Source organism: Ovis aries, chromosome 4 (genome assembly GCF_016772045.2).
Source record: "Ovis aries strain OAR_USU_Benz2616 breed Rambouillet chromosome 4, ARS-UI_Ramb_v3.0, whole genome shotgun sequence".
NCBI lineage: Eukaryota > Metazoa > Chordata > Mammalia > Artiodactyla > Bovidae > Ovis > Ovis aries.
In genome coordinates this window covers 116,173,849-116,196,117 of record NC_056057.1, presented here as the reverse complement: position 1 = coordinate 116,196,117, position 22,269 = coordinate 116,173,849, and the positions used below count along the sequence as shown (strand labels likewise).

At 44.7% G+C, this 22,269-nt stretch overlaps 1 protein-coding gene across 7 annotated transcripts in view; it reads right to left on the bottom strand.

Moving 5' to 3' along the window:
- GALNT11 (polypeptide N-acetylgalactosaminyltransferase 11) overlaps positions 1-22,269 on the bottom strand; it is a 54,602-nt gene that overhangs the window by 2,845 nt on the left and 29,488 nt on the right. For all 7 annotated transcript variants that reach the window (XM_042249049.1, XM_042249050.1, XM_027969033.2 and 4 more), the window contains 8 exons: positions 18,755-18,878; positions 17,276-17,442; positions 14,521-14,646; positions 12,101-12,350; positions 3,928-4,045; positions 2,546-2,698; positions 1,959-2,177; positions 648-752 (listed from right to left, as the gene is read on the bottom strand). In XM_042249049.1, the coding sequence (XP_042104983.1) occupies positions 648-752; positions 1,959-2,177; positions 2,546-2,698; positions 3,928-4,045; positions 12,101-12,350; positions 14,521-14,646; positions 17,276-17,442; positions 18,755-18,878 (1,262 nt within the window). The remainder of the gene's footprint in view (positions 1-647; positions 753-1,958; positions 2,178-2,545; positions 2,699-3,927; positions 4,046-12,100; positions 12,351-14,520; positions 14,647-17,275; positions 17,443-18,754; positions 18,879-22,269) is intronic.

Here is a 22,269-nt window from a genome sequence, read left to right as displayed (position 1 = left end):
CAGACGAACTCAGAGCCCTGCACCCCTGTGCTCACAGCAGCACTGCTCACAATAGCCAAGACGTGAGCAAGCCAAACGCCCAGCAACAAAGGACGGGCAAGGACGGTGTGGCGCCTGATAACAGGGCACTGCTACCCAGCCCTAAGAATGGAACAGCGCCATCTGCGGCAACACAGACGGGCCTAGAGATTATCCTACCAAGTAAAGTCAGTCAGAGAAAAATACCGCACGATGCCACTTACGTAGAATCGATAATGTGACAGTAATGAACTGGTCTGTGAAGCAGAAGCAGATCACAGATCACTTGTTGCCAGGCGGGGAGAGGGATGGACTGAGAATTAGGGATTAACAGATACAAACTATTAAGGTACAGCATGGTCCTACCGTGTAGCACAAGAACCATATTCAACATCCTGTGATAAACCCTAACGGAGAAGAACATGAAAACCTGTATGTATAATATATATGTATTCTACTTTCCTGTACGGTAGAAATTAACATCATAAATCAACTATGCCTCATTAAAAATAAACCCAAACTATAGAAGGAAAGGCAGACTAAAACCCTGATGTCTGTTGCCCCGCCCCGCCCTCAAGCGTGACTGCAGGCACTTCCCTGAAAAGGACCCCCCCGCGGGCACTGCTCACCTGGTTTGGGTCACTGTAGTCACACGCCTTCAGCACTACGAGGCCTCCCTTCTCACTCGGGCGGCCCTGGGCCACCAGACACTTGTTGGTCTGAAGGTGATAGAGCTGTAAAAGAAGAGATTGCTCCTAACGTACGTATGGATGGACAGAGAAGAAACATGAAAATACTATTTCAAAGGTGTGGACTTGCAATGTCCTAAGAAGAGAAGGATTTTTTATTACTGAATTCTGCCTTCAGCACATAGGATCATCCCAGCAGAGACTTCAAGGTCACGGGCAATTTTATGCAGGTGGTGTCAAGTAGAAATTCCACCTAAAGATACAAGATTGCTCGCCCGCTCCAGGGGAGGAAGGAAATCAGAGTCACCATCTCTGCACTAAAGAACCTGAAGATGGCACTGAGAACCCGACACAGGAAGTGGAAGCAGCCAGCACCTAGTTAGAGCAGCACGCACGCCTGCGCGGAGACAGACTGTACACGCCACAGGAACTGCCAAGATGGTTTACATCAGAGTGTCTCGGCCAAGGCAGAGTGATCAGTGCTTGCTTAGTTTCTCAGCCGTGTTCAACTCTTTGCAACCCTATGGACTGTAGCCCACCAGGCTCCTCTGTCCATGGGATTCTCCAGACAAGAATACTGGAGTGGGTTGCCATACCCTTCTCCAGGGGATCTTCCCAACCTAGGGATCGAACCAGGGTCCTCCCTCATTGCAGGCAGATTCTTTACCAGCTGACCTAGCAGGGAAGCCCAAAGTGATCAGTTTGAACGTTAAATGTGATTCCATACGCAGGGCAATAACAACAGGGATTTCAACTATACGGTATGCACCCATTTTTACTTAAGGGGAAAGTACATAGTAATACACATCGCAATGACTTTTATAAGGTAGAAAGAACAAAATAGGAGAAAGCTCCAGGCTTCATTCCAGCCACTGAAGAGCTGCTGACACTGAAAGAGCCCAGGGCACGGGGCGTGCAGTCTGCCGTCACACCACGCCGGGACCCGAGCCACCGGTTTTCACTTCCCGTCTGCAGCGGCCCCATTCTCCTCTCGGCCTCCTTTCTGGGCTCTGCCAAATGAATTCTACACTCACGTACAATGTCTTTACTTGTGTCTTCACAGTTACAGCCTCTTGGAAGCTAGCACAGAGCTTAGAGCATGTGCTGTGTTCTCTCTAGCACTGGCAGGTAAGGGATCTTCCTATAAACATCGAAGATGCTAAGTACACCTGGAAAGCAAGCTAAGGCTGCCCTTAAACATTCGATGAAGCACACAATGTCTGAAACGCTGTGGCACAATCACTTTCTTACCCTTCCGCGCTGAAGGACTTTGGGGCGTTTTGGCCCCCTGTTGATAAAAATGGGTTGCTGGGGTTTGACATTGGGCCCAGATATCTGCATCTCCGGGTAAATGTTATCCAAATACCATTTAAATGATTTACAGTCCAGCTTCTTCCTTAATTCAACACGCTCACTGATGTTTCCATAATTTCTGGTTCTCAGATCAGGTCTTAAGGAAAAATACTGCTCCTGAATTTTAAAAAACAGAAGAGTAAGTGAATGGGTTTTTTGGTCACCTCAGTAACGTCATTAGAGAGGAAACACTGAAAGCTGTGTGCGGCAGGAGAGGAAGCAGGGGCTGAAACGGAGCCCGGGCAGCAGCAGAGGAGGAGCCTGGCTCTGCAGGAGTCGTATGAGCTCAGAGAGGGGAGCGGGCGTCCTCCAGCACCGGCTCATGACCTCTCACAGACGAGACACTTGGCAAAGTTAAAAGGGAGTCACAATAAAAAAAACTGAGTGAAAGCCTGGGTGAAGAGAAGAGAGACCGGAGACAAGCAGCCGGCGCCCCGTCCCCAGGGTGAGCGGCTGTCTGCAGCCTTCCCGAGGCTGGGCCTCACCTTGTATTCATCCAGCCACACGTGCGCCAGCCGCAGGGAGTTGTGCGTCATGGTGTCCTGGCCCTCGGGGGACCCATAGGGCCGCCTTTTCCGGAAAATGTGTCCAACTCTAGAGCAAGGGATGATGAACAGCTTACCCCCACACATCCAGATCTGGTCGGAAGCAGAACACGTGTTAATAGTGCCCACGGTACTGCGCAGTCAACACACGGCTTTCCTGACGTTAACCTCTATTAAACATGTGTCTGAGACCCTGCAAGGGGTCTTAGCAGAATAAAGTCAGAGTACGTATTTTAAAATTATCTGTCTTTAAACCCTAAAAACACTGTGACATTCTTTTACTCTCCTGTGTCTAAAACTGTCTTCCCAGACATGAGGTTTTGACAGATCAAGGAAGCGGACCTTAGGACCTAAGGACAAAGAATGCTAGTCAATCCTCTAATCTCAGTTTTACACGTACTTTCTCGTAAATACACACATTTTTAGAAAAACATGATTTTATAAAAAATACAGAGTGAAGAGTCAGAAGATCTTAGTTCTGGTCTAAATTTTGCCCTTGACTGAGTCACTTTAGTTATTTTCATTTTTATGAGATTCAGTTACCTTATCTACAAAGTAAGACTAATAGTATCTATTACAACTCACAACTTGCAAATTGTAAAGATCACTTAAGAAAAACTGGGATCAATACACCTGCAAAGATACAAAACTTCATAGACCAAGGTATTATGGTGTCTGAACGGGGGTCCTGAGACACGCCAGGAGATGAGAGTGAGAGCGAGAGATCCGCATTCTGTCCCTTGCCCTCTGTCTGCCTTTTCCAAAGCTCGGGTCCTAACCATGAGCACAGCTCCCTGAGCCACAGACCCCACCCACGACCGTCATCTTCCCAGCCTCAGCAATGAGCAAAGAGCTTCTGAAAGGCGGATTTCCTCTGTAGGTTGGAGGAATCTGTGTACAAAGGATTCAGCAGTCTATGCAGGGGTGAGTATAATTGATCATGTCAACTGGGCTGCTCCTGCAAGTAAGCGGGAGCTACTAAGATTCTCCAGGAGACAGGTGTAAACAAGGGTGATCTCGGGCAGTCAGGAAAATATGATGATCAGAACTGTATATATATCCTAGGCCATCAAATAAGATAAATGGACAAAGGGAAAACAAAACTCGAGTCAGTGCACACAAAGGCCTCTAACTTTATACCCCCATCACTTTAAAATTCTTGCAAACATAAGGCTTCTCAGAGGCTCTTGCTATTTTGAATGGTATTATCTACATCATGAATTATGGTGAAATAGTGAAGATAGAGAATTTACAGAAAACATGGGCTCACAGATGGAAATTACATTTCACTGCAGTTAGTTAACATACAAAAAAAAATTTACCCGAAATGATATTTCTAAATTTTCTCCTCCCCAGATATCCATGCCACTGTCATACTGTCCAAGTTCATTGAAATAGTTTCTGTTCATGGCAAACAACCCTCCAGCCATTGTAGGTGACCTAGAAAAGGAAGACAGTTACTGTACCAATTCTATAGTCAGTCATCTACTTGTTTTTTTTAAAAATTCGGTGCAGTTTTAGAACATCACTAATAAATACTCATGTCACCAACTCAATGAACATGAGTTTGAGCAAGCTCCCAGAGATGGAGAAGGACAGGGAAGCCTGGGGGGGTGCAGTCCACGGGGTCACAGTCGGACACGACTGAGTGACTGAACAACGACAAGAGAAACGAGATTACTCTGAAATGTCCAATTCATGAGGGAAGAGCTGGGCTGCCTAATTAAGTTCTCTAGATCGTGAGAACTGGCAAGTGAAGGCTACTTTTCTAAGCATCACAAGTCCTTTCTTTTTTCACTTATGACTATGGTTGCCAGAAATCCAGCTGAACTGTTTAACTTCTGTTGACAGCCCAGAGCCCCTGGAATAAAAACTGGGCTCCAGGGCCTGACAAGGCGAGACCAGCCAACGCCACACTCTGACCTGGATGCATGTGGTGGGCCAGCGGTGCTCGAGCAGATGCTTCACTAAGTGGGGGCATTTTCAGCGGTCACAGCTCAGGCGGAGGGGTGCTGCTAGATATCCTGAGATGCACAAGAGAGCCCCCCACCCCTACCCCCCACCCCAAGAAGAACCATCTGGCCCCAAAGGTAATCCTGCCACAGCAGAGAAACCCTGTGTTTGTGAGAATCTGATGCAGACTGGCGCCCACAGCGACTCCAGCCTGGATTTCAGTCGCCTCACTTCCTGGAACTCGGCACCAGGTAGTCCTGAGCTACTTCTCAGAGACGCAATATTCTCTGCAGGAGAAAACACTGCCCCTGTATGAATGTGTTTCTATCATTTTTCATATACAGTGTCTGCCGTTAGAAATAAACAAGCAAACTAACAAAGAACCAGGCAATCAAGAAGATAAATCACACGGAAGTAAAAAAGAGAAACCATCTAAAACAGAAACACATGGGCAGGGGTTTCAGGTAACAGAGTCCCGTCAGGCAGAGACCAGCAACTGCTCAATACGTGCAAGCATAAAAGATAAGACTGAGAACCTGGCAGATGATTAGATGCTATCAATAAACCAAATTTATGCATATCTGAAAAACACTTCAGACAATTTCAGAAAAGTAAGCAGCCGATGAAAAGAGATTGCCCTAAAAAGAAACAAAAATAAGACAGTTGTTGACATCTCACCAGAAACAGTAGAAGCCAGAAAGTTCTTGAACAATACCTTCAAAGCCCCAAGAATGCATCTGCCAATCTAGAACTGGATATCAAGTAAAATTATCTTGCAAAATAATGATGAAACAAAGACATTTTCAGAAAAGGAGTAATCTCACCTGAAGTTTAGGCAAAAACACACACTAAAATGTGTCCTTTAGTCAGAATGGAAATAAATCCTAGGGGGAAGCTTGCAGATGCAGAAAGGATAAAAGGGAACTATATGCTGCTGCTGAGTCGCTCCAGTCGTGTCCGACTTTGTGCGATCCCATAGACAGCAGCCCACCAGGCTCCTTTGTCCCTGGGGTTCTCCAGGCAAGAACACTGGAGTGGGTTGCCATTTCCTTCTCCAGTGCATGAAAGTGAAAAGTGAGAGTGAAGTCACTCAGTCATGTCCGACTCCTAGCGACCCCATGGACTGCAGCCCACCAGGCTCCTCCATCCATGGGATTTTCCAGGCAAGAGTACTGGAGTGGGGTGCCATCGCCTTCTCCCGGGAACTATAATAGCTACTGCTGCTGCTAAGTCACTTCAGTCGTGTCCAACTCTGTGCGACCCCATAGACGGCAGCCCACCAGGCTCCCCCGTCCCTGGGATTCTCCAGGCAAGAACACTGGAGTGAGTTGCCATTTCCTTCTCCAGTGCATGAAAGTGAAGTGAAGGTGAAGTCACTCAATCATGTCTGACTCTTCGCGACCCCATGGACTGCAGCCTACCAGGCTCCTCCGTCCATGGGACTTTCCAGGCGAGAGTACTGCAGTGGGGACTATATAGCTAAACCTAAACAAATAACACCTGCATAAGAAGTGGCTTGTGGGGTTAACAGCACACCCATGTTCAACACAACCTGAGACGGGCAACCGGGGTAGGAAGAACATTCTTGCTCCGTCTGGAGAAAGTGCCAATTTATATTACACTTTGATAGGTCATGGATGAAGGTCATATTCTCTAAGGTCCTCACTAAGAACAGAGCGTGAGAGTGTATACAATGTCTAATAATGGGTGGCCGTTGGGAACAGAATAATAAATCAGAACTCAGACCAAAAGGGCAGAGAGAAAAGAATACAGAACAGATAGAAAGCAGAGTGCCACTGTGACCATGAACACAAAAACACAGGTGATATTACTGAATGGAATCAAGCCCAACGGAAACAGAGCTTCCCACACTGGCTTAGAAACGGAAGTCACTATATCTGCTTCCTGGAACACATAAACATAAGACCATGGGAAGACTGACCACAGAAAGGAAGAGAAGTTATCTAAATACTAACCGAAACAAAGCTGGGACAGGCATATTAAGGCATATTAATGTCAGACTATAAAGTGAAAGTTCCACTATTCTACAAGTATACAGTGCGAGACAATTCATGATGATACATCGTTTTCATTCACCAAAAGATACAAGTTCTAAGCTGTCACGCATCTATTAACATGGCCTCAAATATATGAAGAAAATATATAAAGAACCACCAGGGGAAACACACACACAACCATAGTGGGAAGTTCGTGCACCATTTTAAGCAACTGATAGGACACACGAATTTTTCAGAAAGAGTATTTTTACAATAAACTTGACCCAACAGACGCTGAATCCCATCTTGACAGCTGCAGAAAATACAGATTCTGACCACAGTGTAAGCTAGGATTGAAAACGACGACTACAAAATGTCTACATGCCTGTGAAATAATAAATGTTCTGCCAAATAAACTACAGGTCAGAAAAAACACGGGAAGGAAGACATTTCTAAATAAATGACAATTTAAAATGATATGTCACAATTGGTGGGGTGCAGCTAAGGCTATGATTAGAAGGAAACTTACAATCTTTACATATATATATATATATATATATATATATATATATATATGAGAAAAAAGGCTAAAAATTTAAAAAATCTAAACATACAACTCAAGAAGTTAGCAACCTCGCTATCTTGAAAGACCTTACCCTTACCATTACGCTGTCAAAAGTCAGAACAAAACACAAATTTTTTTTAAGTATCAAAAAGAACCAATACAGAAACAAAACCACCACACTGCAACAGGAAGAGATAGGGAGCACCTGGAGTGATGTAAAATGCACCGAGTCTTCCTTTTCCCAGCAGAGCGGGCCTGAAGTTGGTGTGATGTTGGAAAGAGGACTGCACATACCGTTTACAGTTCAGGAAGTAAACAGAAGACCAGAAAATGAAACTGGTTAAAAGGAACTGCCTCTGGGGGGCAGGACTGAGAAAGGGGGCAGGGGTAGAGCTGGTCACTTCTCATCCTAAATTGTTCTACACTGTGATGTGTTACTGTGAATACGTTTTCGATTAAAAATGATATAAAAAATTAAACACACACACACCAGTGAAGATGATGAAGAAAGTGACCGCTGTGCTGAAACGAAGACAGAATACGGAGAGGAGTCTGGGGAGCCTCCTCCTCGCCCTCGGCCCTTGCCTGCCTCCAGTCCCAGAATGGGAGGGCACAGGCGGGGACACACACGGTGCCCACGGGCAGCCCTGCTCTCCCGAGAGGCGCTCGTTACCAGACTCCCATCTGCAGGGCCAGGAGCAGAGGTGGGCAGAGCACCACACTGAACGCCCTGGCACGAAGAAGGGCTGCCAGCCAGTGGAGACACAAGAGCACTGAGAGCTGGGGGGGGGGGGGGGGCGGCGGGGATCTCCACGGGCTTCCCAGAAAACTGCCACAAACTCTAAGAGCAGAGGACACCCCACCCTGCCGGCAACTCAGGTCAGCAACCTGAGCTGGCCGGGCCTCCAGCAGCCTCCCCTCCAAGCTGGCTTTGGCTCAAAGGAAGCTGGCAAGTACCCGAAGGCCAGCTGAGGAGCCAGTGGCATTCCAGTGGGAGGTGTGGGCAAAGTGTTCTCAACTACACGCAAAGACAGGCATGCCTATGGCTGGGCAGCTTCACTCCTGCAACCAGAAGCCATGAAGCAGAATGCTGACAACAGCTCTGACAAATTTCAATACCCATTTATGATAAAATTCTCCAGAAAGGAGGCACAGAAGGAACCTACCGCAACATAATAAAGGCACAGCAAACATTATTCTCAGTGGCGAAAAACAAAGTATTTAAGACCAGGTACAGGACAAGGGCGCCCACTCGCCACTATTATTCAACATAGCTTTGGAAGTCCTAGCCACGGCGATCAGAGAAGAAAAAGAAATAAAAGGAATCCTGATTGGAAAAGAAGAAGTAAAATTCTCAGTCTGCAGATGACGTGATACTACACACAGAAAACTCTTAAAGATTCCACCAGAAAATTATTAGAGCTAATCAATGAATAAAGTCAAGTCACAGGATACAAAATCAATATACAGAAATCCCTGCATTATTACATACTAACAATGAAAAATTAGAGAAGTTAAGGAAACAATCCCATTCACCACTGCAACAAAAAGAATAAAACAGCTAGGGATAAACCTACTTAGAGAGACAAGTATATATAGTTTTCTGTATACAGTTCATACAATATCCAAGTTTAAACTATTTACAAGTATATAGTTACAGAAAACTATAAAACATTGATGAAAGAAACCAAAGACAACAAACAGCTGAAGAAATATACCATGTTCTTGGAGTGGAATAATCAGTGTTGTGAAAATGACTATACTACCCAAAGCAGTCTACAGAGTCAATGCGACTTCTATCAAACTCACCACAGTATTTGTCACAGAACTATTAATAATAGAACAAAAAATTTCACAATTTGTATGGAAACACAAAAGACCCCAAACAGCCAAAGCAATCTTGAGGGAAAAAACAGATCTGGAGGAATCAACCTCCCTGACTTCAGACTACACTACAAAGCTACAGTCACCCAAGACAATATGGTATCTGCACAAAAACGGAAGTACAGCTCAATGGAACAAGACAGAAAGCTCAGAGAGAAACCCATGCACCTATGGGCACCTTATCTTTGACAGAGGAGGCAAGAACAATGAAGAAAAGACAGCCTCTTCAATAAGTGGGGCTAGGAAACCTGGACAGCTACACGGAAAAGAATGAAACTAGAACACTTCTAACACCAGACACAAAAGTAAACTAAAAGTGGATTAAAGGCTTAAATGTAAAGTGAAAGTGACGTTGCTCAGTCATGTCCGACTCTTTGGGACCCCATGGACCATAGCCAACCAGGCTCCTCCATCCTTGGGATTTTCCAGGCAGTACTCGAGTGGGTTGCCACTTAAGCCAGAAACTATAAAGCTCTTAGAGGAAAACATATGCAGTACAGCTCTGACATAAATGACAGCCAGATCCTCTTTGACCCACCTCCTAGAGTAATGGAAATAAAAACAAAAACAAACAAGTGGGGTCTAATTAAACTGAAAAGCTTTTACACAGCAAAGGAAACAAGTAAAAGACAAGCCTCAGTGAAAGGGGAAAAAAGACAACCCTCAGAATGGGAGAAAATAATTGCAAATGAAACAACTGACAAAAGATTAATCTCCAAAATATACAAGCAGCTCGTAACAGCTCAGTATCAGAAAAACAGCCTAGTCAAATAACGGGCAGAAGACCTAAACAGACACTTCTCCAAAGACATACAGATGGCCACTAAACGGAAAGACGCTCAACATCACTAAGTATTAGAGAAATGCACATCAAAACTGCAATGAAGTATCACTCCACACCAGTCAGAACGGCCGTCACCCAAAAGCTACGAACAGTGAACACTGGGGAGCGCTGAGAAGAGGGGACCATCCTGCACTGTCGGTAGGAATGTGAACTGACACAGCCATCACGGAGAGCGGTATGGAGATTCCTTAAAGCACCAGCAATAAATCTACCAGACGACCCAGCAGTCCCACTCCTGGGCATATACCCTGAGAAAGCTATCGCTCTGAAAGACATATGGACCCCAGTGTTCACTGCAGCACTATCTACAACAGCCAGGACGGTGGAAGCAGGCGAGACGCCCATCCACAGACGGGTGGACGGGTGAAGGAGATGGGGTGCACATATACAGCGGACCATCACGGCCACGGAAAGAACGGAGCTGAGTCAGTTCCAGTGGCGGATGAAGCTGGAGCCTGCTATACAGAGTGAAGTAAGTCAGAAAAGCAAATAGACATCAAAATACTCACAAACACATTTATCTACATACAGTGTGTATATATATATAGTGGAGGACAGAGGAGCCTACTGTGATGCTGTCCATGGGGTCACAAAGAGCTGGACAAGACTTAGTGCCTGAACAACAACATGGAATCAAGAACAATGGTACTGATGGACCCAAGTGCAGGAAAGGAACTGGGGACACGGTGTAGAGAACGGACTTGCAGATACAGTGGGGCAGGAGAGCGTGGAACAAATGAAGACAGCAGCGTCGACAGGTGCTCCATCATGTGTAAAACAGACAGCTGGTGAGAAGCTGCTGTGGGACGCGGCGAGCGCAGCCTGGCACTCTGATGACGTGGAGGGGTGGGATGGCGGGGGAGGGACGATACGTGGATAATTATGGCTGAGCTGCGTTGTTGTATGGCAGAAACCAACACAACATTGGAAAGCAACTTTTCTCCAATTAAAAAACATTAAAAAGAATGCTGACAACAGTAGTGTGTATAAGGTGGGGAAAAAAAAACAATTGAAAACAACCCAACTGCCCCACCAACAGTAACTGGATGTTATGTTAATAATTATAAAGAGCAATGAGAATGATTCAACTACAGCCATGTAACGCAGCACAGAGGCTTCTACAGCAATGTGACTAAGAGCAAGATGAGGCACAGCTTCATTTTCCTGAAGTCTGAGAGCAGGGAAAACTGCACTAAATTACCCTGTTTAGTCACACGTCGGTGGCGAAACTACAGGAGAGCAAGGAGACAGGAGGGTCAGGGCAGTGACGCCTCTGCGGACCAGGACAGGGGCTGTGGCCAGGAGGAGGTACAGAGGCCATGTGGGCTATTTCTTGACCCAGGCGGAAGTGTCACAGGTGTTCATATTATAATCACTTCTTAAACTGCAGGCATATATATTCACACACACAGATGTGTACTTTTTTTACATATGCTATTTTTTACAATCAAAACTTCTTTAAAGAGAGAACAGACCCAAGAACTTAAAAAAAGTATAAATACAGATAAACATGAGATTGACATGAAAATTTAGAAAAAAAAAATAAGGAGAAATAACATATAGGAGCAAATTTATAATATTCGAGAATACAGATGAAAACTGAAAATAATTCACAGACTATGACTCTGTGTGGGGCGTCTCTTGTGGCTCAGGCGGTAAAGAATCTGCCTGCAATGCAGGAGACCTGGCTTCGATTCCTGGGGGGGGGAAGATCCCCTGGAGAGGGAAGCGGCACCCACTCCAGTATCCTTGCCTGGAGAAGCCCATGGACAGAGGAGCCTGGCGGGTACAGTCCACGGGGTCGCAGGAGTCGGACACGCTGGAGGGACTAACCCACCACCATGGCTTTGTGTACTGCTGGTGGGAGTCCATCCTAAAACCCTAACTGTAGTTACGTACTGAACACTCTTCACAGCACCACCCGCACCAGCAAAGAACTGGAGGTGTGTTACAACCGACGCAGTGACCATGGGGTCTGGTGAAAACAACTCAACACAGGGGGTCCCTCCAGGCGGTCCGACACAATTACCCCAGGATATTGTTGACTTCTGCCTTTCTCACTGAGATATAAATCCTGAGAGCATGGACAATTTCTTATCCATAAATCTTTCCTTAGGTCTTGGCAGAGTACATAAAATTCAGCAAGCACTAAAAAATTTGTCATGGACAGACAAGCCAACACTTGTGCTTTCTGCAAAGCTTTGAGCGTGTTTTCTCTCTGGGGAACTTTTCCAGCACAGGAGAAAGCTTACTTTATGGGCGCAGTCGCTCCCTCCGGTCCCCCGAGCTCGGAAAGCGGGACGAGGTCCCACTTGAAGTGCAGCCCCCAGTTGAAGCCGCCCCGCACCACCGGGGACGAGCTGTAGGCCAGTGTGTCGGCGCTGATGATGTCGATCACCGGGCACACGACGGCCCGCCGGTCCTCCCGGATGGCGGCCAGCAAGGGCTGCAGCCACAGCACGTTCACCTCACAGTGGCTGTCCAGGAACACCAGGACTTCTCCTGCGGAGGCAAGCCACAGAGGCCTGGGGTCAGTGCCACTCGCGATTCAAGAGTGGCCCCCAGCTCGAGAGAGAACACCTGTGCGGCCGGAAAAGCTGACCACCACCCTTCCAGCCCCAGCTACCAAATCAGTCCTGGGAGTCCGTTAGGCGGGAAATCCTGCTTCAAGGGTGCTGCCACGACTGAAGAACATACCCAGACCATAAAAGCAAGTCTTGAGAAAACTTACAGACAATTAATATTCTCCTCCATAAAAAAACAAAAGACGACTCTGAGTCTCACAGAACAGTCCAGCTCTCTGACAGCCAGGTATGGAGCAGCGCAACAGGAGTCGTCAGCTGTGTCTGTCTTTATTACAGTTATTATAATGGATATATCTGTGAATTTACTATGCAACAGGGCCCTGCCTCAGCAAACCGAGGCTAGAGACCGTAGGTCACTTTCGCTGGTGACTCAAATGTGACCTGACTGTTTCGACAACACAGGATTCTCAGGAGTGAGGGGCATGCGGCCACCGCATGGCTCCCTGCTCCCGTGGATCCACCCCTCGACAGCCACGTGACCATCTCGCCCTCCATTTCCCACACTTCCTTTCGAATTCCCTCAGTCTCATGGGCTACAGGATACACTTTTCTTCTCGTCAGTAAAATAAAAATCATGAAGATTTTTCTCATGCATTTTTAACTCTGCTTGATAAACATGAGCAGGAGTGAGGGTTTCTTTGATAACTTAATGGTTAGTCCTGAACACCTGAGAAACTTAGAATCTCGTCATCAGACAGCATTATTATTATTCCAAAGCTTATCTATGAACTATATGTACTGATTTAGATTTTACATGGATTTCATAAAGCAACCAAAGCATCCTATTTCAATTAACAGCAGCAGAACCTCCGGCAAGAAAGTCCTCCAGTGTTGACGGTAACTTGGCTGTGTACTTCAGCGCCTGTGAACAACCTTCATGAGGTCACCAGGCGTCATTTAATACAGAAAGGCAAACTGTTCAACCTCTTATCAAAGTTCCTTTGAGGGGAAAATTTACTAATAGGTTTTAATTCGAAAAATATTACTTTTTCTATAAAAGTCAGTTTAACTAAATGAAGGAAGATAATACACGGTCACACTGAACCTGAGACCAATTTCCCCAAAACTTTTTTTTTTTTTTGACAGATCCCAAACTATATTTGAACAAGGACCAAGACGACAAAAAGAAAAAACTAGATGACGACTGTTGCCTGAAAAAGAAAAGCTTGCCGTAACAATGTACTGGGAAAGTGCAGTGTTCTGACACGACCTTGCCGTGCCCCACAAACACCCTAGTTTCCTATCTGGTGCCTTCTGTAAGTCAAAACAGCCAAGTCAGAGTCTTTCTTTGACTAGAACTCTACAGAAGAAAAACCGTAAGCCTTGAATTCAACCTGCGTGTGACTGTGGACTGGATGGAGGGGAGCTCCGTCTCATTTTTTGTTAACTGCTTCTGTTCACTGCAGGTGTAAGACAAAGGAGGGAAGAAGGAAGACTGCACAAACGAAGTCACAAATAAACCCCGCAAACGGGACAGGGGGTGTTCAGGAGGGCTGGCGGCAGACAGCAGCACCAGCCACCGTGAACCCCAGTGACCCGCCATCCTGAGGAGGGCAGCGTATGGGAAGGCAGCGTATGGGAAGGCAGATTTTCTCACTATGAGGGGATGTCCCACCAAAGTTTCAGAATTCCAAAGTCATCTTCATGATTTTTTTTTTGGAGGGAGGGCATGTTTCCAGGTACTACATGAAATATTAGATACCTAACATTTTTAAACAAATTCATTTAACTTAAATAAATGTATTTTAAAAAGGAAAAGCTTTTATCCAGATCATAAATGAAAATGACCAGCACCAACCTTCCATAGAGATAAACAAATCTGAACTGATATGACGGAGCTGAAGAGAAGCAGGGAAGCGGACCAGTGAGGACCCCAGAGCTCGCCTTCCTGGGGCCTGGGCTTTGGGACAACGGGGCCTAGTTACAATGGGGCCCCGTTAGGGAAAGGCCTTTCCCAAACCGCACAAGCCTCATCTCTCCTGCCGCCACTGCCCACCAAGACCCCACCTGCCACAGGCCGACGCGGGGTCGCGAGGGCAGGAGGACAGGGCTCTCATCTCCCAGGAAGAGCCAGCGGGAGGTTCTACCTGTTGCATGGGCTGCTCCAATCATTCTTCCTCGAATCAAGCCCTCGCGCTTTGGATTCCTTATCACTTTGATTTTTCCAGGGAGGTATTTTTGGATGTATTCATCTAGTTCTCCTTTCAAATCATCTGAAAATTGAAGAGGGTTCAGACCACATGAGACGCAAGCACAGGTATGTTAGACACTCTGGAACTGTGTCTGCTGCTCGCAACAAACGTTCAAGAAAGTGTTACAGAACCTTCTGCTTTACTGTAAGAGGAGAGCACAGCTTATCCTGAGGAAGAGCAAGGAGAGAATGAGGCGTGAGAGCTGCAGTGCTAGCCTGAAGGAGCAGTCGCTTTACTTACAGGCCTTTTGTATTTCCATAGCAACTAGCTCGACACTTTGCATAAAGAATGTTTAAAATGAATATTTTGAGCGTATGAATGTTCAGCTGACTACATACAAATCAGACTTAAAGAAGAAACTGATATGTAAATGCCTTTTTTCAAAGTAATTTAAGTTGTACTCCATTTCAGAATAGTTGAGAAATAACTTCTTTGCCCTACCAAGAATTATACAGTATCAGCAGTAAATACATTCTTATACTAATTTATAATTTAGCATATTCCATGGGCACTATTTTTTATAAATTCTAGCTCATTTACCTTTAAATTTCATAACTTCAGAGATCATACAAGATCTAGTAAGTAATTCTTTCCACAGTTAGCATATAAACCATTTTAACTGATCACGAGTTTTCTCTTTTAGAAAAAAACACCCACAGAATGAAAAACAAATCACAGGCTGATGTAAAAAAATAAATTCAACACCATAATTCCAGAATTATATTACTTAGCCAATCTTCTACTTGGTCCAGACTCAAATTCTTAGGTTTTTTTTTTTAATCATTTATTTTTTAATTAATTTTTCCCTGTTTCTCCTACGAGGTTTCAACGTTTACCAAGGTTTGAGACTTTCACTCTCGTTGATCTCAACGTGCATTTACTCATTTGGTATACTTAAGTATACTGGCAGACCAGTTCTGTTGCTGACATATAAGGAATGCTTAATAAAGACTCAGGTTGTGACAACACACACAACTGGCATATAATTTATCAGTGTGTCTCTGCAGCCTACTGTTAATGAAAAGAGCAGAAAGCTTGAATGGTGGTGGTTTCGTCACTCAGTCGTGTCCAGTTCTTTTGCGCTCCCATAGACTGTAGCTCACCAGGCTCCTCTGTCCGCGGGATTTTCCAGGCAACAATACTGAAGTGGGTTGCCATTCCCTTCTCCAGAGGATCTTCCTGACCCAGGGATAGAACCTGAGTCTCCTGCACTGGCAGGTCGATTCCTTGGGTCTAATTTCAACTCTACCAGGTAACATCTTGAGCAAATTACTGTTTCCTCCTCTGTAAAATGGGAATGTCACCTCTCACAAGGTTGAGGACTGCCCTCCATCCTGCTGTGTACACGAAATCACTCTTAGGAAGAGTCTATGCAGAATTAAAGAAAGGTAAGAAGCATATTAAAAAGAAGAGAGATTACTTTGCCAACAAAGGTCAGTCTAGTCAAGGCTATGGTTTTTCCAGTGTCATGTATGGATGTGAGAGTTGGACTGTGAAGAAAGCTGAGCGCCGAAGAACTAATGCTTTTGAACTGCGGTGATGGAGAAGACTCTTGAGAGTCCCTTGGACTGCAAGGAGATCCAACCAGTCCATTCTGAAGGAGATCAGCCTTGGGTGTTCTTTGGAAGGACTGACACTAAAGCTGAAACTCCAGTACTTTGGCCACCTCATGTGAAGAACTGACTCATTGGAAAAGACCCTGATGCTGGCAGGGATTGGGGGCAGGAGGAGAAGGGGACGACCGAGGATGAGATGGCTGGATGGCATCACCGACTCGATGGACGTGAGTCTGAGTGAACTCCGGGAGTTGGTGATGGACAGGGAGGCCTGGCGTGCTGCAGTCCATGGGGTCTCAAAGAGTCGGACACGCCTGAGCTGAACTGAAAGAAGTCTGTGCTGAAGCATAAAGTACCAGCATTCAGAGGCCACCTAAGGGCCATCACAACGCCATCCACTTTACCTGGAGGCAGCTGAGGCTGACAGACTGACAAGATGAATCTAGGCCTAAGCATTTTGCCAAGTTAAAGCTGATCCTAAAAGGTCACCTACTGTGTGATTTTGTTTATATAACAGCCCAATGACAATACCATAGAGATGGGAACAAAATCAGAGAGATGAGGGTTGCCAGGAATTAAGGATGTGTGGGGAGAAAGGTGCGTGTGAACACAGTGTGGTAGCACGTAGGAGATTCTTTGGGGTGATGGAGTAGTTGTCTGCACCTTGATTACAGTGGTGGCTACAGAAATATGCTCAGGGGTTCAATACTGTGTTTCTAGGACGACGCGACCAATGGCAGAAACTGGGTGGAGGGGCAGGGCCCTTTGTAACTCTGTAAATCTGTGATTATTCCAAAATAAAAATACTACTTTAAAAAGGTAAGCCAAAAAAAATAAAATAAGATAAAATAAAATAAAAAGGTAAGCCAAGGGGAAAATTCAAGAGCCTAATCTGGGTAGCATAGTTTGAAAACATTACACAGATAATGCAGTTTCTTGGAAATCACGCTCTAACCGGGCGTGCGATCGTGGCTGGCTCTGTTGCAAGTGCTTGCATGAGGGCCCTCCGATCTTTCTGGGACTGAACAGCTGATGGGCATCACTACAGTGAACCAAAGCAGAGATCCCACACTGCCAGCTACAGTATTCCTCACCGAAGTCACTGTCATCGTCCACGAGGATAATTTCATGAAGGAGCCGGGCTGGCGTGCGGTCCAGGACACTGTGCACCGTCCGGAGCAAGGCAGACAAAGCTTCATTGTAGAAACAAATAACAACGCTAGCAACTGGCAGATCCACCGGGTAAGACTTGTCTTTACATCTGTAAAGACGAATATCAGAAAATGCTGACATTTCAAAAAGCTCGAATGTTTTAGGTTATCATTCACTGAACATTAACTGCTCCCTTGTTGAGCCTCTTCTTTACATCATTAACAATTTTTATTAAAAAGCGGCTAAGGAATTAATGTGGCTTCTTATTCAAGAGTTTTATAATTGTTAATAATTTCTGCCTCCATTTCCTGCTACTCTGCTTATTTTTAAGTCAATTCAAGTTTTTAAAACTTGAATTTTTTCTTCTTTGGTACACAGGTTACACAAAAATGTGTTTTTACTGAAATCACTGCAAGTTTTTAATGCAGCACTCAACAGCTGATGTTCAGTTTCTTCTCAATGAAGTTTCAAAAGGAAATATGAATATCTGTATTTGAAATTTTTAATTTTTGCTCAATCATATAAAAAGATTTGAGTAAACCATGACATATGTCAGGTTAATGGACGAGCTTCCATGTAAGCAACTCTTTGATTTAAAAAAGACTAGGTGGCTTTAAGTGACCACAATAAAAAACAAAAAACAAAAAAAAAAAACCCACCACTGACTTAAAAAATAAAATCTGGAATTCCATGTTCTTCTGCACAGCATACAATGCCTTACAGCTGGGGCCTACCTACTTTCACCCTCTTGCCATTCTTTCACTACAGGCAAACAGAACTATTTCAGTCCCTTCGACAAACGGTGTATCTCTGGCTCAGCCTGTTCCCAGTCAGGGGACAACCTTGGGGCACAGCACTGCTCAGCCGTCCCTCTGACGCCGTCCCTGGTCGCTCTGGTGTGGGGGCCCTGGCTCACCCGGCCCTATCACAGCCTTCATTCTTGTGCTACTGTAGTTACTCACTTCCTTATCAACCTCCCCCGACAGATACTAAATGAGCGATTGACCGTATGAAAAAAAAGCCTTTGAAAAAACAAAAAGAATGAAAACAGAAAAGTGAGATCATGAGTAGAATTCTTCACTGATGTGAATTCCTTTTTGTTATGAATCCACTAAACAAACATTTAAAATAAACATATGCTCAGAAGGTTACTTAATGATATGCAATTAGTACCTCCCTCCTTTTCCCCATTATTTTACATTTCAAAAGAAACACAGCAAGCTCTAGAACCCTGTCAGTACAATCTCAGACCATGTGGCTTCAAGCACAGTAAGAGTGGAAATACATCTGTCTTAAATTTTCTAGTATCCTGAATGACGAAGCCTAATTGCAGATTATTACCACCACCCCCATGACTTACTATACCGCACTAAAAGCGCTGTGTCATTAAAGCAGCGAGCAGAAACTCAGAAGGAACGTACGCTGCATTCCTCGTATCTGGCACGTCTCTGTGGTAGCCCAAGCGGTTACTGATAAGCATATTGAAGGCATGTTTCTGATACCCCAAGTCTCTCAACTCCTGATCACGTTCATTAAAAATCATACCTGCAAAAGAATGAAGTCACAGTCAGTGAATTAAATCTGGAAATGAATGCTACAATTCCTGTTATGATCTCAAGAACATCTTGGGGATTTCCATAGTGGTGCAGTGGGTAAGAATCCGCCTGCCAATGCAGGCAACACGGGTTCAACCCCTGGTCCAGGAAGACCCCACACGCCACGGAGCAACCAAGCTGTGCTCCAAAGCACTGAGCGTGCACTCCAGAGCTTGTGAGCCCCAGCTACTGAGCACACGTGCTGCAACCTGAAGCCCAGGTGCCTAGGCCTGTGCTCCGCAGCAAGAGGGGCCATCGCCATGAGACGCCCACTCGCCACTACGAGGAGTAGCACCTGCTCGCCACAGCTAGAGGGGGCCCAGCAAAGCGGCAGTGCAGCCCGAAAAGCGAACGAGCCCCAGAATCTAAAGAGAGAGAGTCGTGGCTTTAACTTCTTATACACAGGTGACAGCCATGTTTCTCAAACCTAGTTTGTCTCCATTTTCAAAAAACTATATCAAGGTTTAAGTCAAATTTTCCTCAGTTTAGCTCAGAAAGCAAGCATACCTTAACCATAAATTACAGCTCATTAGCCATAATTTAAGAATATTTTCAAGAAAAAAAAAAAAAAACTTACCTATGACCAAGAGAAAAAGACACTTAATGATGATTTATACCATTAAAAACAACAGATTACAGAACCCCATATGGATCTCAACAACCCCCAATTAACTGGGCAAGGGGGTTTTTTGGTTCTGTTTTCTAGAAAAATTTTTTTACCCCAAGTTTTTATATGGACTCTTCCCCTAGAAAATTAGACTACTGATAACCCTTTCTGTAAAAAGTCTCCAGTTCCAGACTTTAATCAATTTCAGAGTCAAGAAGGTCCACCACAGAACTAATCAAAATCACTATGATTTAACACCTTTGCTCTCACACTGTCAGAAATCTCACCTTCACCTAGAACAGTAAGCTTCCTTTTACTTTCTCTTCCCCACATCAAACATTTAGCCTCTCCTCAAAGAATGACTCCCCTGTAATAGCATTTCCTGAAGTCGAGTCATGGAAAACTAATGCCACTGGACATTCAGTTCAGTTCAGTCGCTCAGTCGTGTCCGACTCTTTGTGACCCCATGAATCGCAGCACGCCAGGCCTCCCTGTCCATCACCAACTCCTGGAGTTCACTCAGACTCACGTCCATCGAGTCAGTGATGCCATCCAGCCATCTCATCCTCGGTCGTCCCCTTCTCCTCCTGTCCCCAATCCCTCCCAGCGTCAGAGTCTTTTCCAATGAGTCAACTCTTCGCATGAGGTGGCCAAAGTGCTGGAGTTTCAGCTTCAGCATCATTCCTTCCAAAGAAATCCCAGGGTTGATCTCCTTCAGAATGGACTGGTTGGATCTCCTTGCAGTCCAAGGGACTCTCAAGAGTCTTCTCCAACACCACAGTTCAAAAGCATCAATTCTTTGGGCTCAGCCTCCTTCACAGTCCAACTCTCACATCCATACATGACTACTGGAAAAACCAGGGCCTTGACTAGATGGACCTTAGTCGGCAAAGTAATGTCTCTGCTTTTGAATATGCTATCTAGGTTGGTCATAACTTTTCTTCCAAAGAGTACGCGTCTTTTAATTTCATGGCTGCGGTCACCATCTGCAGTGATTTTGGAGCCCAAAAAGATAAAGTCTGACACTGTTTCCACTGTTTCCCCATCTATTTTCCATGAAGTGATGGGACCGGATGCCATAATCTTCATTTTCTGAATGTTGAGCTTTAAGCCAACTTTTTCACTCTCTTCTTTCACTTTCAAGAGGCTCTTTAGTTCCTCTTCAGTTTCTGCCATAAGGGTGGTGTCATCTGCATATCTGAGGTTACTGATATTTTTCCTGGCAATCTTGATTCCAGCTTGTGCTTCCTCCAGCTCAGCATTTCTCATGATGTACTCTGCATAGAAGTTAAATAAGCGGGGTGACAATATACAGCCTTGACGTACTCCTTTTCCTATTTGGAACCAGTCTGTTGTTCCATGTCCAGTTCTAACTGTTGCTTCCTGACCTGCATACAGATTTCTCAAGAGGCAGGTCAGGTGGTCTGGTATTCCCATCACTTGAAGAATTTTCCACAGTTTATAGTGATCCACACAGCCAAAGGCTTTGGCATAGTCAATAAAGCAGAAATAGATGTTTTTCTGGAACTCTCTTGCTTTTTCGATAATCCAGCAGATGTTGGCAATTTGATCTCTGGTTCCTCTGCCTTTTCTAAAACCAGTCTGAACATCTGCAAGTTCATGTTCATGTATTGCTGAAGCCTGGCTTGGAGAATTTTGAGCATTACTTTATTAGTAGAAGTTAAAAAGAAGAAAAAGATTTCACGGCCAAATACTCAGGAAAACATCAGATTTTAAAAGTCAAGTAAGGGAGTTCCCTGGTGGTCCAGGGGTTAGGACAGCATTTTCACTGCCACTTTTTTTTTTTTTGTATGGGCAAATAATAACAGGAAAAAATTAAAGTCGAGTAGACTTTTGTTCTTAAGAATGCTGTTTTACAGATACACAGGTGTGAGGGGATGAAATACAGAATGCAGTGTTTTCCCAATTTATTATTTGATTTATCCCGAAGATTTTTTTCTAGGGTTTTATGGTCTTTGATCCACTCTGAGTTAATTTAATACCATACGAGGTAAGGGTTCAACCTCATTCCTTTGCATGGGGATATCTAATTGGCCCAGCACCATTTGCTGAAAAGACCATCCTGTCCACATCAGCTGCTCTAAGCACCCCTTTCTGAAAACCAGCTACCCACACATGTTACTTGTTCTTGGGTATTACCATAGATGCTACTTGACCACAGACGTCAGAGGGTATATTTTTGGATTCTCAGTCTATCCTGAGATGTACCTATCTTTCCTTATGCCAGCATCACAGTGTTAGGAAGTTCTGAAATAAACAAGTGTGTGTTCTCCAACTCTGTTCTTTTTCAAGACTTCAGAGCACCCTGCAATTCCTTATCAACTTTAGACTCAGCTAGTTCATCTTTTCAACAAAGGCCATTGGGATTTTGATAAGGTTTACATTCAATGTGAGTTGCTTTGGGTGGCACTGACATTTTAACAGTATTAAGCATTCCATCCCTGAACCTAGGACGCCTTTCTGTTTTTTAGGTCTATTTTTATTTCTTTCTGTTGTGCTCTGCAGCACAACTGATGTACAAATCTTATACCTCCTTGGCTGGGTTTATTCTTAAGTACTTCTTTCTGATTCCACTGTAAATGCGATTATTCTCTTAATTCTACTTTTGGACTGTTCATCACTAATGTCCAGAAATACAACTAGCTTTTGTGTGTGGATCTTATACCCTGCGACTTTGCTGAATTCATTTATTAGCTCTAATTGTTTTGTGATC